Below are 19,543 nucleotides of genomic sequence, written 5' to 3'. Positions count from 1 at the left end.
AGGATTTGATCATGTGAGAACTGGAATATTAATTTAGCAACAATAAACTGCCATTAACAAAGAAGTCATTTGTGATTGTTAACGTTCTTAAGAGCTTCCATAACAATGAACAAGACATAGACTCCAGAGGGGCTGGAGCAGAAGACAGAGGTGTGGCAGCAGGTGCTGCCTGGCACAGCTGGCCTGGGGAGTGGCCCCTGGGCCTGTCCTCCGGCTGCACCTTCAACAAACAAGCAATGCATCTTTCACTAGTGAGACTCCAGGGTTTGAATGCAGTATGCTTGGTCCACATTTCTGTTCTAGGACTGGGCATGACTCTGTTGCCTCCCTCACCTATGCAGTGCATTGGGAAGGGGTGGGATGAGAGGAGGAAGGAGGTGCCTTTTCTCATGGTGGTGGGAGAGCCCATGCTAAAAGTTGAAATGTGGGGAAATGGCCTAGGACAAGGTAGCCCGACTCTGGGTCTCTCACATCTGCCTCTGCACAATTAAGACTTTCCTCTAGGGTAGTAGACACCTCCCTCGTGAATACTGAAGCACTGATTTCACTGGACCAGCTCAGATTATATGATACTCAGTTCCGCATTTAGCAATTGGATCTACTTTTTCAGACTGCCAACCTTTTAGGTGGCCTATTGCAGACCAGTCTGGTTTCAGTCTTCCATTCGCATGGAGGAAGGACGTGTTGGGGCCAGCTTGGTGACATTAGCTCCTTCTCTCCTGTCTGCCCACAACCAGGTCAGACACACCCAAGAAAGTGACACCTCCTTTCTCTGCTCGGGGCATTTGTAAGATTCTGCTTCTCCTCTGACATTTCACATCCTCTCCCCTTCCTCTGTTTTCTGTAGTTTCTGGCTACCTGTCATTTCCTGTGCTTTTGCTCTGGCATCCCTCTGGCTATTATTTAAGTTCTTCTCAAGATGTTTGTCTTAGCTTGCTTCTCTCAGCTCTAGCACTGCAGAAATGTGACCTGCTAGCCTGGCTACCAAAGCTCTTATTAGAGGGTGGGATTGGGGTGGGAAGGGATGTGTGAGTGAAGGGCCTTGCATTTGACATCCTCCATCCTTCGTGCTCACTGTGATATTCAGGATGGGCCTCCATGCAGCAAGGTGTGCCTTGGCTTCAGGGGACCCTGGCATGAGAGTTAGGAGATACCAAGATCTATCCAGAAGCTGTTCCCATGTAGTCCCTTGGTGTATGGTGCCAGCTCTCCAGTCTCCTCAAAGAGCAGACCCTCACTGTCAACATGCCTCTGGAGGCTGTGCCTCTGGCTAACCCAGACCCAGCTGGTCAAGTCAAGCACTGCTGGGCCTAGAGTTTCACAGAGGCCCTCCTGGCCAGGAGTGAGGTCATCCAGGGGGTGGTTGTGCCAACTTCCAGGGCACACCTTTCAGTGGCATGTGATCTGGTTCTCCTCATGGTAGTTTTGAAATCTTGTGGTTTCCTGTTTTGATGAGTGGTTTTGTACATATAATCAGTGAAGCTATCCTCACAAATTACATGCATCCCCTATTTCATTTAGAAGTTGGTAAGATGTTTTTCCAACCTTTTAAGTGTATTCTTTTTTTTCTGTCCTCTTTAGTCCCAGGTAAACCACCACAGTGCTGCTAGTAATGAAACCTACCAGGAACGCTTGGCACGTCTAGAAGGGGATAAGGAGTCCCTCATATTGCAGGTGGGTACTGTTTGGTGAGAACCAGCTTATCCTGTTACCTCCTACTATGTAGTTTCCCCTACGTGGAAGGGAAGCACAAGGGATTTTCTCTGTTGGAATTTTTCTCCTTCCAAAGCATATGTTTTTAGAAAAGACTTTTCCTGAAATAAAACATTAAGTAACTCAGGGGACATTTAACTCTAGACTTGGCTTTGGGGGGCTGTGAATTCATTCATTCATTGATCATGCACTACCAAGCACTTGCCTCTATACACTGGAAGCCCCATGACCAGGCTGATTTCCAGGTGCTAAGAATGAACAAAATGGGCCCTGTCCCCCAGAAGCCCCTGAGTCTTGTGCGGGAGGGGAGATATATCCTCATGCCACTAATAAAACAGAGCTGTGGGTGATATGGGCCTAAGGGTGAATGCTAATGGAATCAAGTCCAAATTGTCTGACGCTGGATCTAGACTGATCACTTTGATGCCAAATCCCCTCGAGCTGGTAATGGGCTAAGCCTTTGATCGCTGTCTTGCTTGAAAGAGAGGAACTCTAAAACCTTTTACGGAGAAGGATAGTCAAGGGAGCTTATTTTGCTCTTGAAAGTTTGTGTGCCTTGGTAGGACATAGAGTTAGGTATTCTCATAAGAAGGCTGTTGAATAAGCAGGTCTAGCACTTTGCTGTGTTAACTCTTGAAAATATAAATTGATTTAGCAAGCATTTATTCAAGGTCTGGTATGCATCAGATATTAATTGGTGATTTGGAAAATATAAAGGCTCGTATCCTAATCCCAGCTCCTTAAAAGCTTAAAGGGTGATGAGTTAGACTAGTGATAGAATGAAGGGAGGGGTTGAGGGAGGCCTGGCCCCCACCCCAGGCTGTGGGCTTTAGCTTGGAGCACTAGGGTTATGAGGTGGCAATGTGTTTGTTTTCTCTCTTTTTACCTTATATGTTTTATTCTTTCATTGTATTTTATGAACATAAGGGTAATGAATGATTTTAGAAGCTTTTAAAATTCTAAAAATTTGAAGAACCAGGTTAACATTTTGGCCTTTTTTCCAGTGTATGTTTTTTTTTTTTTCCTCTTGCCTCTATTCTAAATAACTGAGCTCATACCAAATATACAGTTTTACTTTGAAGTTTTGTGTTTTTCTTCACTTCATTAATTTCTTCATTATAAAATAATTGAGTATCTACAACTTGTGAGATGCTGGTTTTAGATGCTAGGATGCAGCAGTGAAGGAAGCAAACTAAGTTCCCATTCTTGTGGATCTTCCATTTGAAAGACAGAGAGTGGGCCAGGTGCAGTAGCTCATGCCTGTAATCCCAGCACTTTGGGAGGCTGAGGCGGGTGAATCACCTGAAGTTAGGAGTTGGAGACCAGCCTGACCAGCATGAAATCCTGTCTTTACTAAAAATACAAAAATAAGCCAGGCATGGTGGCAGGTGCCTGTAATCCCAGCTACTCAGGAGGCTGAGGTAGGAGAATTGATTTAACCCAGGAGGTGAAGGTTGCAGTGAGCTGACATCGCATCACTGCACTCCAGCCTGGGCAACAGAGCGAGCCTCCATCTCAAAAAAAAAAAAAAAAAAAGAAAAGAAAAAGGAGAGTGTGAATTGACAATAAGCCAATACATAAACTATTTCAGGCACTGGTAAGAACTCTGGAAAAAAGTAAAGCAGGATGAGGATTGTGTAGTAAAAGGAAGATCTCCTTTACAGGAGGAAGCCGGGCAGGGAGCCATGCAGATACCTGGAGAAGTACATTCCAGGCAGAGCAGGTGGTCAGTCCAGCCCACACAATGAGGCAAGAGTGTGCTTGGGGTGTGGGAAGAATAGCAAGGGGCCATTGTGCCTGGAGTCTGTGCCCAAAAGTGTGGTGCAAGCTGCCTTGTAGAGAGGTAGCAGGGACCAGATTGAATAGCACATTGTAGCACAGATATTTGAGGGATATGTAATTTGAAACTCTTATCCCAATGACATGATTAATGAAAGAGTATCCAATGTAAGATTTGGCAGCAAACAGTATGGCATTGCAAACTTTTGAACCAGGACCCTTCATGATTGAAATAGCACATTCCTATTTAGAGAGGATTACAATTTAATTTTTTAAAGTCCTGTGTAATAATGCTGCCTTTCACATTCATAGTTTTCTAAAATTCTGAATTCTTGAATAATCCCCATTTAAATAATCCTAACACAATTGGGAAGCTGCTTACCAGTAAAGTCAGAAGTTGACCCTAGTGGTTTCTACTTTACTGGGAGCTTATGGGCAGACTCCAGGAGTATCTGTTACGTGATCACTGCTGTTCTGTAGTGGCCCAGTGGAGCTGGTTAGGCAGATTCTCAGCAGGGTAGAGCCTCTTGCTTAATGAACACAGCAGCTTAGCCAGACTGAATTAATTTAGAGTCCTTGGCCCAGAAAGTTTTCCTGGTTCTACTGGTAGAAAAAGGCAAATCACACATAACAAAATACTTTGTTTCTAGGATTAGTTAAAAACAAAACCAAAATCTCTTATATCTTCGTTATAATGTAACTCCTTAAGAAAAGGATTTTCATCCTTTTTTTTTTTTTTTTTTAACTTGTGTATCCTCCAGTACCTAAAATTATGCCTAGCATCTATTAGGGTTTCAAAAATAGTTGTTTTTAGTGAACGAAGGTCACATTTTAGGACCTTTATGTATTTTGTCTGGATTTCCTACATCCCTTCATTCGTAATACTTAGAATCAGCCTTGAGGTTCAGAAGGACCCTGGAGCTGAACAATTAGTTACAGAATGCTAGAGATCCTATAATTCCTTGAGTATCACCAACATATGGCCTCAAGGCATGGTATAGACCATAGAAATGTTTAACCCTCATAATAATATTAACCAGAAAACATCCTTCACAAACAGAAACTCTAGATTCCAGCGAACAAAGCCCACCCCGAGAGTCCTGCCCTTTTGAAAGTGGAGTTAGTTCAGGATGGCTGAGAGTGTTGGGCCACAGGAATTAATAAATAAACACCCACCCACAAAGGTTTGCGTGTAAGGTGGACCAAGTTGATAGAGCCTTTTTTTTTTTTTTTTTTTTAAACAGATTTTTTGGTTAAAAGTGGAATGTTAACCATGTGTCGACTCCAGGAATATGTTTCAATAATTCATTCATCGTTTGGGAAAATAAAAATGGAGATCTTAAAGTAGGCATATTAATTTAGATTAGTTCCTTTTTAAACAGGCGCTTTATAATTCAGAAAGTTTATTTAAACACTCATAAATGAATTACATCAACTCATGCTCCGTCTATTATTCCATTACAGACTGGGAAATAATTCCAGATAATCTATATGTAAATGGCAATGACTCTAATCAAAAAGGTCGAAAGGATCTCAGTTTATCAACTGTTAATTTCTTCACTTTGGAGAGGACACTCATTCTCTTTCTTCTTGCTTTGAGCCATCTCTTAATAAAGAAAAAGGATCCTGGGGCAGTTTGCTAATAGAGAAGGCTATGAAAACCATTGTTAATATATAGTTAGGGCATAATTTGAATGACCTCCTGTAAATGAGTTTTTACTAATTAATATTTTCAATAGAGATTCTCAGCATTCTTCAGAAAGATGACTTTGTTCCTGCCACCGTATGTGTAATGTGGCTCCTCTATATTTATGACTTAGAGTCATGTTTTGGCCTGTGAAGCACAAAAACCTTTCTGGAGCCAAGTTTTGTCAGCGCTAATACATGCCCTTTACAGCCCACATTCCTTAATTGCAACAAAACACTCGCCTGATAGGTGAGCAGTCCTCACACCCTTATGAGAGAGGTAAGGTCATTGGTTAGTTTCCATGAAGTTTGGAACGCTCTTCCACATGAAGTTGCAGAAGTCCTGACAAGCCAGCTGAGATGTGCCTTGAGGTTGGGGCTGTTCTGGAAAAGGAATAAGGAGCAGGAGTCCAGCCCAGAGGCAGCTCCCGTGGCTGTTGGGTGTTTTACTCTTGAGTCTGTCAAGAACAGTAAACGTGACCCATGTCATCAGAGCAGTGGCCGAGATTCCCTGGTAAGGTAAGAATCTAACTGGAGCTGCCTTCATTCAGGGCACTTCCTCCACCCGCCATTCAGCAAAAAGCAAAACTGTTCCCTGTGTATAAGAGTCAGTGGTGAGGTTTCACGGCTTGCCTGCGGTGGGGAGGCTTTCCTGCACCATGTGAAGTCCCTGGTCCTCCACCATTGCTTTATTTCCTGGAACAGGTGAGTGTCCTCACAGACCAAGTAGAAGCCCAGGGAGAGAAGATTCGAGACCTGGAAGTGTGTCTGGAAGGACACCAGGTGAAACTCAATGCTGCTGAAGAGATGCTTCAACAGGTAAGGGCGGGTGCACTGAAGGCCCTTGGGTTCTGAAGCAGCTCGTGCTGAAGCTCCTTTGTATGCCCAGGCTACAGATCTCGCTGTCGTCTTTCCCATCCTGCCTGGAGGTGGGATTGGCTGCTCAGTGTATAGTGTTTATACAGCAAGTGAAACCAACCTGTACGTTGAGGGTGGCAGAGGGGGTAGGGAAAGGAAGGGCTGCCCTGAGATGAATAACCTGCTGAGCTGGTTAGACAGATTCCGAGATAGCACTTTCCCCAGACCTGGTGCAGTGAGGGAGCCCTCAGCTGGGGGCCTCACCCTCATCCTGTGGGTGCCATCTGGAGTTTTAGAAAGTCAATTCTCAGCTGATTCTATGCCCCTTTCCCATCCTGCTCCACCTCTTCCTACTCTATATAGTTTTTTAAATAAAAATTACTACATAAATAACATTTTAATATAATTTAATAGCTATCAAAATGGAAAAAATATTAAACTGTTCCCTACCATTCAAATAATGTCTTCTCCTTATTTTCTTTTTGTCCTTGTTATGTGTATACATGTACTTTCCAAATCTGTAGTCCCAAGAGATATGCAATTTAGTCCTCTGATTTTGTATGCTTAATATCATATAATTTATCCCATTTTAAATTTTTACTGTATTGTCATCTTTACTATCACTTATAATAGATTTTCTTAGTAAAAGTATCAGAATTGACTTAACTATTTTTCAATTCTTAAATACTTTTTCTGTATTGTAAATAATGAGCTACAATTTTTTAGGAAGGGGTGTTGAATTTGTATTGCATCAAAACTCTTCAGAATTTGTTGAGAAGCTAATTAGGTTTTTAAATGAACTGTATTAATATATCTAATATTTAATTTTCCTTAAATCATTCTTACATTTTAAGTTATCTTGAAAATTAAACAATGACTGAAGTTTATGTGTGTATGCCTTATAACTCCTGGCAGAGTACTTGGCACATAAAAGGTGCTCACAATTACTTAAAGAACAAAAGTTTGGTCCTTAAAATGGGTGGATTCAATTAGAGGACTGCTTACAATCTTTCCCCCAAAAGCACTAGCATTTTTTTTTTTTAATTGTCATGATCAGCATAAGACTCAGATTGTTTCTTGACAGCATACTGGTGGACATAGGCTTTGTGTTTTGCCTTTGGTCACATGATGAACATCTTAATTCTGGTGTTTGCTAGTTTGAGTGCCTTTGAATAACTTTATATAAATGTAAGTCAGTGTTTTTATATGTATGCCTCCATAAAAACCAGTTCCAATGGCTCTGAAACTTTTGTTTGTTATCTTTTCATTGCTGATTAATAAATGACCACATTCTTGGCTCCATTTGATTTTCTACTTAGGTTGTGTGCCATTTCTCTTGTTCATAATATTCCCTAAAACTCTGACTAGCAAGAGGAATTGAAGCTTTTTTTTTTTTTTTTTTAATTGAATCTTTCTTTTGAAGACCCAGGAAAGAAAATAGCCTGATGGATAAAAATCTCAAATGATGAAAGTATTTTCAGAAAGAGTGCAGAAAACAACCTACTAGATTGTGTTTTCAAGTCTGCACAAGGTGTGGTTTTGAGGTGAGAAGGATAAGGGAGGAAGATGATGGAATGGTGTAAACAATCCAGAAAGAGATCAAGAATATTTGAATATGGAAAGGAACATGTCAGAAGGCTGATGTTTCAGGAAGGTTATGCCGGGAGAGTAACCACATAATCAGAGGTCAGAGAATAGCTGCATTGTAGTACCTGAGTTATCTGACTGCCCGTGCTGCTGTGCCTGCTCTGCATAGCTCTCCACGGCAGTGTTTCTGCTCCATTGTCAAAGTCTCTGTGACAAGGAGTCTGATTGTGATGCCCTGTACCACTTGGGGAGAGGCTGTCTAGTTCCTCTAAGCATCATCCCATGGATGCCATTTTAGACTTTTTAAAAAGTCATAAGCTCAGTTACCTTTTTTATTCTGTTTATTCTAAATCCTCTTTCTTGTGTGCTATGGGTTTGGTATTGGGCATGTGGTACCATGTGCCATACAAGTAGATGTCTTAACCTGGCATATTTTGGAGTATGGTAGCCACTTCTGAGTTTCAAAGATTCCTGAGCTTGACTAAGTTATTTTTCTGCTCGTAAGCTTTCATTGTGTTCTCTCAAATTGTCAAGGGTAAAATGATAGCAGTGTGCAGTGCTCCTTTCTTAACAAATTGAGTTCAAGCCATAGGACACATCTGAGCCTCATCTCCCACTCATGTGTTTGCTGGGCTGGGTGGCACCAGAGCTTGGGATCTTTTGAGTTCCCAGATCTAAATCCAAAGTTGAATGTTCGGCCACACATGCTGTTGCTTTCCTGACGTCTGTTTGATGCTGTTTGTGAAGACACTTGATTCTTGCACCACAGTGCTGATGCAATATCTCTGGCTGGACTATGTATGCATTCTCTGAGCTAGGGACAGGCAAACACTTGCCTGATTTGACTGAGATATCCCGGGCTGCAGGGCCCTTGGCTTCTGGTGGTAGGAGCAAGAATGACTCATGGCCTAGAGGCAGAGAATGGAGACAAACAATTGCCTCTTTCTGCCAGCCTCAGAAACCATTCCTGCCCAGAGCCAAGGCGAGCCTGCTGCTCAAAGGCTCTAAAGGAAATCCTTTCACTGTCTCAGCATGCGCCCTTCTGACTGCCTATAGATAAGGTGCTTCCTCTGGGTTTGCTGCTCCTGATAACCCTGCAGGCTGAAGACATCCTGTCTGAAGGCAGCAGCCGCTATTCTACTCGTTGACTGCCCATTTAGGCCCAGTAATGCTAGATATTCTCATTTTTCACAAGACTCAAAATCCAGATTTAAAGAGTTAAAGACGTCTGCTTTTAAAATATTAGCAGCTAATTTAAGTTTTTTTAAATGCTGTGTGAATCATACAGTACATACGTATAGGTCAAGCCTGGCCTGCAGGCCTCTAATCTGCAACCTCTCCTCTAGACTTGGCCCCTTCCACAGTCTGGAATAACTCTAGGGGGACTTGGGGAAAGCCAAATCAATGAGCATAGCCCAAACTTTGTGCTTAGAGGGGCTCCAGGAACCCCAGTTGAGCTGTCTCTCTCCATAGTGTTCTCTTGACCAATGTCAACCTCCCTCCAGGAGCACAAGAGGTGAGGAGTTAGTTCCCTACCCAGTTCATGAACAATGTACTCATTGTATCCCCAGCCACAACATCCTCAGCCTGTCCCTGCTCAAGGCTGACCTCCCAACTCGTATCTATTTTTGTCTACACATGAACTCATCTAGCCTCCAGAAAGAACAAAAAGACCTCTCTTGGGGTTAGACAGGCAAACCAGAACCAACCAGAGCCAGCAAAGGGGCAGGTCCACATGAGCCCACCTAGATTATGAACACTTTTCAGGGCAAAATAATGTTTCTATTTTGCAGCCCATGGCAGGATATGGGATGGGAAGGGAATATGATAGCTACAAGTATCTCTCAGGACTGCTACAAGCATCTCATAGCTGTCAACATAGACATATAGACATACCTTGTAGCTGTCTGTATAGACAGCTACAAGCATCTCTCAGGACCGCCTATGGAAGCACCTAGTCAGATGTGGTCTTAGACTCACTGAGCATGTCTGGATTGCCCAGGAAACTTTCCCCATTAAGAAGAGACATTTCTTGGCCAGGCACTGTGGCTCACACCTGTAATCCCAGCACTTTGGGAGGCCGAGGTGGGCGGATAACCTGAGGTCAGGAGTTCGAGACCAGCCTGACCAACATGGTGAAACCCTGTCTCTACTAAAAATACAAAATTAGCCAGGTGTGGTGGTACATGCCTGTAATCCTAGCTACTTGGGAGGCTGAGGCAGGAGAATCGCTTGAACCCAGGAGATGGAGGTTGCAGTGAGCCAAGATCATGCCATTGCACTCTAGCCTGGGCAACAAGAATGAAACTCAAAAAAATAAAATAAAATGAAGAGACATTTCTCAAAAGGATCTTTAAGGGAGGGACAGTCCGTGTCAGTTTTCACTGGTCTGGTATTGTCTGAGCCTGAAAGTAGAACTCACAGCACTGGGCCCTGCCTCTTTGGTCCTTAAGCAGATCAAGGCATTGCTCAGCTGCACACTGAGGCTATCAGAGGCCAGGGCCCAGAATTGTACCCTAGGGTTTCAGGCACGGACCAGCAATGTTCTCGTGACTGGCTCAAACTATGCTGGCAACAAAAATCTCTGTATCATGGGGAGGGTTTCCCTGGTCTGTGATATACTTGAGGCCCGTGGTGGCATTTTCTAAAGTAGCCACTGTGAGCTCACCGGGGTCTAGTAGGTTCTGCACCCTTCTCTAGAGGAAGAGGATCTCTGGGAAGAAGCTGATGCTACTCAGTGGATAAGAGGTTTTACATGGAGCTGGTGGCCAAATGGAGCATTTTCCAGAGACTGGCCATTTACAGATATAATCCATATAAACAGAAACAATGTTCAGTGTCAAAACAACACAGGGAAAGGGAGCACCGTGGGGAGGAAGTAAGGATGCAAACCTTGTGAGGACATAATCCTGCTTTTGGGAAATCTTGGACAACACCAGCCTCTATTTCCATCCTCCCTACTGAGCCAGAGCTTCAGGGTTTAGGCAACTTCATTTTTTTGACTTTTAGGTGAGGTTGGGGAGTGACAAATATAGGGGATTAAGAGTTCATGGATATGAGTTTCTGTAGATTTGCTATTTGCTGTTGATCTGGGAAAGTCAGTGCACCTGTTTTCTTACTAGTAGAGATTGAGGATGACAATATGGACTCTGTATTGCCCACCTCTTACTTCTCAGAGTTATAGTAAAGTTATTCCAGTGTTATTAAGCACGTGCTATCACACGGTTGGGCATTGTGAGTCAAGACACTGAGCAGGAGGTCGTGGGCCTAAGACTTAGGCCTAGTAGCTGCCTGGTAAATTTCCCAGGAGCGCCTTTAAGCAGGTATTTCTATCTCAAAGAGAATATTAAACAGAGCTGTGTACATGTTCCGGTGGGAACACAAATCTCTCTGAGGTGGGTAAGACACTGATTCAGAAGTGAAAAAAACAGGAATTTTTCAAATATTCCCCAAAATTCCCTCTGGGGATTTATGAGCTAATGAGTTTCTTCATGCTTATCCGATGTGATGTTGGGTATCCAGACTACAGGGCAAAGTAGATACTTGAACTCCATTTTACAGATAAGAGTGAGGTTCAGAGAGATGATTGAGTTACCGAGGACTGAGTCTGGACTCAAACTCGAGTTGACTACAAGCACTTCTTCTCTGCACAGTGTTACTCATGAAAGAGACTTCCCTGCAAGACCTGGGCCTTTTACTTCAAAGGGCAAAGAGACTTATTTTTCCTTTTATGCCTTTCCATTGCCCACTCTTTCGTTCTGGTTTCAGGTTGCCAGTCTGGCTGCAGTCCTCTGTCATTGGTCAGTAACTCCCTGGGTCATATTCCACACTGAAAGATAGAGGTAATTGCTTCAAGATGTGGCCCTTTAAGGAGAAAATAGGTTGGAAGGCAAATTCTTTTTTTCAGCTTTAGTCAGAACCTGAGTTTTGGAAAAAGGAAATGATGAGTTGCTCCGAGATATAAACTTTCTTTCATCTCTTAGAAAGAAGAAGTATTTGTCTTTCTGAAAAGGTTAGTGGCAGTTTTGTCCATTGATTTTTTTCTAAACATTTATTACCCAGTTTCATGGTCCATCACAGTGAGTAAAACAAACCACCCTCCCCCAGACCACCTCCCTCTTCATTTGCACAGGCAACCTTCAAACAATTGAGAGCAGAAGCAGAATGCCGCCTGTGAAGCCTTTGCCCCTTATCCTCAGCTCACTGCCTCCCCTCAACTTCCTCCTCATACACTGCGGTAGCTGCATGACTCCAACAGAATTCCACCCTGAAGGTCAGGAAGCCTTCAGCAGGGGGCAAGCATTGCCTGGCGAGGATGTGGGTGTTCCAGACAGCCTGGATCACAGTTCACTCCAGTCTTGAGAATAAGGGCTCCAAGAATGTTTTCCTTACAGGATAGACAGAATAAAGGCAGCCAGCAAAGGAGATGGAGAAGAAAAAAGAAAGGTCAGGAAAACCTGAAGCAAGGAAGATGGGGTGGCTAGGAGTACCTTACATTGAATGGATGAAGGGCGAGACAGTTAAGATATGAGAAATGCAAGCTGCATCTCAAAGTTTGTACATTGGTTTCAGGATTATTTCTGTGCCCTAGTTAGTGAAGGCAGAAGCCAGGTTCAGGCAGGCAGAAATCTTATTGAGGAGTGACACACATACACCCACATGCACCCACACCCACCCACCTACTCACCCACCCATACACACACACACACACACCCCTCATACCTACTCACCTACACATACACACACACACACACCCCATACCTACTCACCCACCCATACACACATACACACCCCACACACACCTACTCACCCACCCATACACACACACACACACACACACACACACATGCATCTGTCCAGCAAGAGGACATGGGAGTTGATGGTGGTAGCTTTGAGTGCAAGGTCAAGACGGAAGTTTCTTTAGAATGTCAGAAATTTGATCATGTTTATAGCCTGAGGAATGGGAGCTGATGGTTAGGGAGAGATTAAATGCCTGCCAGAGTGGATGATTGATGGCCCTAACCTAGAGTAGCACAGAGCTTGGTAGGAACTTGCTCAAAGGCAGTATAGAAGTGAGGGAGAGTCTGGGACCATGTGAGCAGGAGCCATTCTGAGTTACCAGCTGGAGGGAGAAACAGGATCAGAACTCAGAGAACAGGGTCAAAGGCTGCTGGTTGACCAGGGAGTTACCGTAAGGTTTATCAAGTTGTATGGGGATGTATGAAGAGTCAGGAGGCTGAGAAATAGCCAGAAATGGGAAGGTCAGTCAGGGGCAATTCAGGAACAAATTCTGGAAGCATTATATCCTTTGATGGTTACTTTTTATGTGCACCTGGAAGTGTTCTGAGCTAGGGAACAGTTTTCAAAGATGAAAGAAGCCTATAGAAAAGATAGCAATGTGCGATTGTGGCAATTTATCCTTGGAAAGGAACTATGGGCTTGCTGTTTCTAGACAGGGATTTAAGATATATGAATGAAAGATGATGCTAGGAAACTTTGAAATAGAACTTACATTCAGTGAACAGATGCATTTTATCTTTTCAGCAAATATGAGGAGAGATTATTTGAGGAGAAGAGGGGGACATGGTAGGGGTTTAGGGCTTGAGCAGAACAGAAAAGACTTGGAACAGTTCCTGAAAGGAATCGGACAGAGACAAACACAAGTTTTGCCAGGCAGTATTGGAAGATCAGCTGTAATTAGATAGCATAAATTTGTATGGAAACCAACTGGCGTCAAGTTACTTTTACTAGCAATTTTTAAGCTGTGGAGAGTGGAATCAGACAAAAGACTAACAAATGCACACGAGGCCTGGTACAGGGTTGATATCCCATGAGGATTTTCTGCTGTAGGTATGAATACAATTGAAATGACTCACCTCAAGGTACAGAGTGGATAAGGAGAACAATGTTGCTTCAAGGAAGTTGATAAACCAGGAAAATAGAGTTACTAAGTAACTAGTGGCCACAGAAGAACTTAGAGGTTGAGCGAGCAAGTGGGACAGATGAAAGGTCAGAAGATTGTGGCCAGAGAATTTCAGAGCTGAAGATTTTAGAAGCAAAGCAAACACATTCTGGATACACGTGAGATCCAAGTTGTGACTGTGCTGCTGAAAAGCTGAACGAAATGGAAAGCAAAGCCTATTGGAGCTGAGGTCAAAGAATGTGAAGCCAGAGTGGATGCTGAATGGAAAAATTAATAACAAGAATGTGGAAGCTATTGAGGAGGTGGAATGCGCCTAAAGTAGGTAGAAAATCTGTTGATCAAGAAAAAAGCCTGAAGGAAGCGGGTTAGTTCCTTCGGTTTGGGGAGAATGTGGTATAAGTGAAGAGCACTGCCTTACAATAGGAGGATAGATGTGGATGGTCGGGGGGCCAAATAGTGGGTTGGAAGCAGCCCTGGAATATAGGGAGCACAGTGTTCTGTAAGTTGGGCTGGTAGAAGCTGAGTGGTCTCCATCTGAAATGACTGGGAAGAATGTGTAATATTGTTGAAAGCACAAGATTCACTTTATGTTGGAAGTAGAAGGAGCAGTTGAGGATGTAGGATAAGTTAACTCCTATTAAAACACACATTTTAGAGATCACAGTTCATAATAGTGGCTAAGGGCCTTGCTGGATCTGGAGATGGGGAAGTAGAGCTGGACTGGGATAAGTTTGTTGAAGGCTGATTTTGAGTTTAGGGACCAGAACAGTAATTATGACAGGGACAAGGGGAAGATGATCATGAAAGGTAGAAGCACATGCTAATAGATATAAGCTGAAGAGAATAAGTAATGTTCTATTATCAGTGAACTATATGAAATTAAGCAACCTCAGGTTTCTTTTTTTTTTTTTTTGAGACGGAGTCTTGCTCAGTCACCCAGGCTGGAGTGCGGTGGCATGATCTCGGCTCTCTGCAAGCTCTGCCTCCCGGGTTCACGCCATTTTCCTGCCTCAGCGTCCAGAGTAGCTGGGACTACAGGCGCCCGCTACTATACCCAGCTAGTTTTTTTTGTATTTTTAGTAGAGACGGGGTTTCACCATGTTAGCCAGGATGGTCTCGATCTCCTGACCTCATGATCCGCCCGTCTCGGCCTCCCAAAGTGCTGGGATTACAGGCGTGAACCACCGCGCCCGGCCACAACCCCAGGTTTCTAATTAAAATGTTAGTGTGTCCAATTGTGAATGTCTATTTGGAATGTTAGTGTGACTAATTCAAACACTGGCATGACCAATTGGAATGGCTATTGGAACTAGTGAAAATATTGTCTTCATCAGCGGGAACATTGGTATGACCAATCACAACCTGGTAGTTAAAATAGGGATTTTGGCCATGATGGAAGCAGAGTAGACTCTTAGCTTTCAAAAGAGATATATTGTGAAACTTTTAAAAATCACATCAAAGCAATATTTTGAATGCTGATCAGAAGACAAAACTGCGTGAATATGTTTGTTTTTTTTTTTTTTTTTTTTAAGAAAGGGTCTCACTGTGTCGCCTAGGCTGGAGTACTATGGCATGATCACAGCTCACTGCAGCCTCAACCTCCCAGGTTCAATCAGTCCTCCCACCTCAGCCTCTCAATTAGCTGGGACTATAGGCCCATGCCACCACGGGTGCCAATTTGATTTTTTTTTTTTTTTTTTTTTTTTTTTTTTTTTTGTAGAGACAGGGTTCCACTATGTTGCCTAGGCAGATTTCAGACTCCTGGGGGCTCAAATGATCCACCTACCTCAGCCTCCCAAAGTGCTAGGATTACAGGCATGAGCCACTGTGCCCAGGCTGAGCATCATCTTAAGATGTTCAAGTACTCAACAGGGGCTTTGTTTTATTAGTAACTGTCATGTGTCTAGGCACTGGCATCTGGTAGCTGTTTAAAAACATATTTGTTGAATGAAAGAATGAAGTCTCATGGAGGATGTTTTTTCCCTGAGATCTTAGTAGTCTAAAGACATTTTCTTGTGGACCTTGACCTGTGCACTTGTTCCTTTTCCCCTTTGCATTGGCAGCTGGGAGGCTCACACGTACATTATAGTCTATCTCTAGCTGTTTATAGAAGTTTATGGCATAGATTTTCTACTGACTGTAACTCTGACTTTAACTTATTTTCCTACCTGCTTTAATTTTTATGATTTATTTTTTAACTTGAAAATATCTATTTTGCAAACTGCCTAAAAACATTTTGGGAACAAGGTGGGTAGGCAGAAGGATAGAGAACTAGAGAATGAGGTAATAAAGGAAGAGAGGGAGGTAGGGAAAGGAAAGAAGGGGAAGAGAATAGGTGGTGTGGGGGATGATTGTATCTTAAGATATTCATGTACTCAAGACTCAGAGAACTTACTGTGTGTGCCCTCACACTCAGGGAAGAACTGCTTAAGGCCCTTTGTGGCCTGCATAGCCTTAGCACTAGGCCCTGATAGGTAGTATGTGCTCAATGAAGTCTTGGCAATTTGAGTGGACATTTCCTGGGCTCACTGAATGTTTGTTGATTGGCTATTTTAGCGTGTTTTTTTAAAATGTCTCTTAAAATGCTTGGACTTCTTTCTCTGTTTGGGAAACTGTGTAATACAATAGACTAAAATGAGTTCTGGGGTCAAACAGAGTTTTGTTTGAAAACTAACTCTGCTGGCCGGGCGTGGTGGTTCACGCCTATAATCCCAGCACTTTGGGAGGCTGAGGCGGGTGAATTACTGGAGATCAGGAGTTCAAGACCAGCCTGGCCAACATGGTGAAAGCCAGTCTCTACTAAAAATACAAAATTAGCTGGGTGTGGTGGTGGGCGCCTGTAATCCTGGCTACTCAGGAGGCTGAGGCAGGAGAATCGCTTGAACCCGGGAGGTGGAGCTTGTGGTGAGCCAAGATCGCGCCATTGTACTCCAGCCTGGGCAAAAAGAGTGAAACTCCATCTCAAAAAAAAAAAAAAAAAGAAAGAAAGAAAAACTAACTTGGCTGCTGATTGGCTTGTGTCCTTGGCCAAAAGATTTACATACTCTCTCTTGGCCTATTTCCTCATCTGTAGAATTGGGATAATATTTACTGCCGACTCACTGGGAGGGTTTATTAAGAAGATGTATACAAAAGCACCAGCAGTCTCTGGTACAGAAGAGGCACTCAAAATATTTCAGTTCTCCAGTGCATTGGACACACTCATCTGGCTGACTCCTAGTGGCCAAGTAGCCTGTGCTCTGGCTGCAGTGCTCTGCCTCTGCCTTGTGAGCCAGCTTCCAGTCTGGCTGGCCCAGGAAGAGCTGGCCTCCTTAGTCCCAGAGCTTGGGGAGCTTATTATGCTGAGTTGCTGGACTTCTAGATAGATACCCATCCCCTCAGACTAGCAGATGAACAGTTTGTTGCCTGCCGTTCCCAGGTAGGCTGTTTCCCAGGCCGTTGGCCTGGGGAATCATGTATTCCAAGTCAAAAATTTCTGTCCTGCGTGGTTTGATTCATGATCTGAGGACAGTTCCAAATCTGTGACCTCGTAGTGGCTGAGTCAGGGTGTTGAGATTGCCATTCTTGTGCTGAGCTTGGGTTGCCCAAGATGATACAAAATGGTCAAACCATGGCAGGATATTGCATATTCTTCTGTTCATTTGGCCCATTGCTATTCCTGGTTGCTGTGTCTATTCTTGCCACAACCTGTGTAGCCAGTGTCTACCATGTGCCAGGATTTTGGACCTTACAGGACATTGTCCTTTGCTAATGGAAAAAATATGTTGCCCTGGACTTTAGGAAATGATCCTGATTTTTGAGGTCCTTTATAATCATATTAGTTCTAAGTGGGTGTCTTGTCTATCATCTTTATTTTTTACCTTGTTTATGCTTATTAAGTGTTTTTATTAGTGACAGGTTTGTCGTCAAAGACCTGGGTTATTTGGTTATAGTCTGCTACTGTTCTAGTGATGGCAAGACTAGTAATAAGCTTCCTGGTCTGTTCTCACAATTGGGAAAGAACAATCTTATTTACATTCCAGAGTGGCCAGATTATAATTTTGGAATAGCCCAGGAAAGATCCATCTCACATAAGATTCATATGTAATCATTCAATACTCTTTGGACATCTACTTTGTGCTCTAGCTCCTGTCTAGGTTCATTGCAGTGAAGTCCTGTATTCAAACATGTTGAAGACTGGGCTGAGCATTGGTTGAGCCCAGAAAGTGATCTAGAAATTTTGACTTTGAAAAAAATATATTGTTAAGTGTTTTTTTTGTTTTGATAGAGAGGATCTGCTGCTTTGTTTTTTAAAAAAATTGATAAATTTGGTTCTTTGAAAGTATCCATTCGCTTTTCTCGATATGGAAATAATGAATAATGGTCTCTATGGGCAAACATATTTGAGAAATGTAGCTCACCTTGTCTATCAAAGCATAGTGGGTGGTATCGGGGGTGTGCTATTCCTAATAGCCCAGCATCAGCCCAGGCCCATCCATAATAGGCCTGTGACTCATATGTACCAGTCTCAATTCTGTGTTGTTGAACACACAATTTAGGTATTGCCTTATGTGCTGTAGATGAAGCCGGAGCTGTTCTTATTGCCATGGTGGTTTCTGATTTCAAGATCTGTTTTTGCTTGCAGGAGCTGCTAAGCCGCACATCTCTTGAGACCCAGAAGCTTGATCTGATGACTGAAGTGTCTGAGCTGAAGCTCAAGCTGGTTGGCATGGAGAAGGAGCAGAGAGAGCAGGAGGAGAAGCAGAGAAAAGCAGAGGTGAGGGTGAACTTGTACTGTCTTAAGCTCAGACCTGAGAAGGCTGTCATAATGTGAATTTAGGCTGTCTTGTCAACTCCCAGCCTGGAAGCTATTGGGTGCCAGAAATATCTATACACTAGAGATGCAGTGATCTGTTAATACCAAGTTATCAAGTTTTGCTGTGGCTGCAAATTTCAGCAATATCCAAACCACCCAGTTTTGGCTCTAAGGCTTTATCTGCCCTCAAACTGCTGACAAGGATGGAAAGAGAAGCAATAGTTGGGGAAGAATAAGACAAAATATGGAGGGACACAAGATGTCTTCTGTGAGAACCAAGGAAATGACGACGTACCATAATGAAGTTGGCCTCCCAACAGCCCATTGTCACTAGATCCAAGGAGTCTGGAAACATTTCTTGACGTGCATTTCCCTGACCCAGGTGGAACCTCAGGTTATGTGTTTCTTTTCTCCTGATGGGTCTTATGGAGCGGCCATCTGAAGGCCTTCTCTTAGAGAATGTTTTCCTAATTTTGTTTTTCAGTCTTTGTATGCCATTGGCTGGAACATGCCAGACTTTTTTAAATAAATGTTTACAGAATTTTAGACTCAGACTCCTTTGAGAGCAGGCAGCCTGTTTTAACCTTAGATAACCGTCTTCTTGTGCCTCTACCTTTAAGTTCTTGTATTCACACCAACAATGAGAGATATGAAAGAAGATAGGTTTTAGGTTTAGAAACACCTTGCTCATTTACTGACCTAACTACTTGTTAGCGGATAACTGTGTGGTAAAGTCCAAATAAAATCATGAAAATTATGTACCTGTCATAGTATTTGGCATTTTGTCAGTACCTGGTATGTCTTCATCTCCTTCCTACATTTAGGCCAAAGACAGATATTGTTCCCTTCTGATAAGTGCCAGCATTAGTGCATACTGAAACCTGCCATGTTTGCTGAGTAAACACACTGGTGATTAGAATATTTCTAATGTGCGAGCATATTCCTTGCATTGCTTTTGAGAACATGTTCATTAATTAGAAGTACAGTTGCCAAAAGAAGATATCCCCAATAAGCTGAGAACAGTAGCTTGTATTGATTAAGAGTCCAGGCTGATGAATCAGATCTCCTGGCTTTAAACTGAGCTCAGTGGCTTTGTGATCTGGGGCAAGTAATTTAACCTCCCAAACCCGTTTCTTCTTCTGTAAGATGGAGGTAGTAATACTTCCAATTTCTTTGGTTATTCTGAGGAGTGAATGAGACAA

At 43.0% G+C, this 19,543-nt stretch overlaps 1 protein-coding gene across 13 annotated transcripts in view; it reads left to right on the top strand.

The window, feature by feature from the left end:
- LOC105488720 (PPFIA binding protein 2) overlaps positions 1–19,543 on the top strand; it is a 143,918-nt gene that overhangs the window by 78,085 nt on the left and 46,290 nt on the right. For 9 of the 13 annotated variants that reach the window (XM_011753053.3, XM_011753045.3, XM_011753048.3 and 6 more), the window contains 3 exons: positions 1,582–1,674; positions 5,884–5,997; positions 18,171–18,302. In XM_011753053.3, the coding sequence (XP_011751355.1) occupies positions 1,582–1,674; positions 5,884–5,997; positions 18,171–18,302 (339 nt within the window). Of the gene's footprint in view, positions 1–1,581; positions 1,675–4,238; positions 5,698–5,883; positions 5,998–13,587; positions 13,865–18,170; positions 18,303–19,543 lie in introns of those variants that run through there. The other 4 variants (XM_011753055.3, XM_011753061.3, XM_011753062.2 and 1 more) reach the window with 4 other exon arrangements.

The sequence above is a fragment of the Macaca nemestrina genome, chromosome 12 (genome assembly GCF_043159975.1).
Source record: "Macaca nemestrina isolate mMacNem1 chromosome 12, mMacNem.hap1, whole genome shotgun sequence".
NCBI lineage: Eukaryota > Metazoa > Chordata > Mammalia > Primates > Cercopithecidae > Macaca > Macaca nemestrina.
Note: the sequence above shows the minus strand (reverse complement) of the source record. Positions and strands in the feature narration are given on the sequence as shown.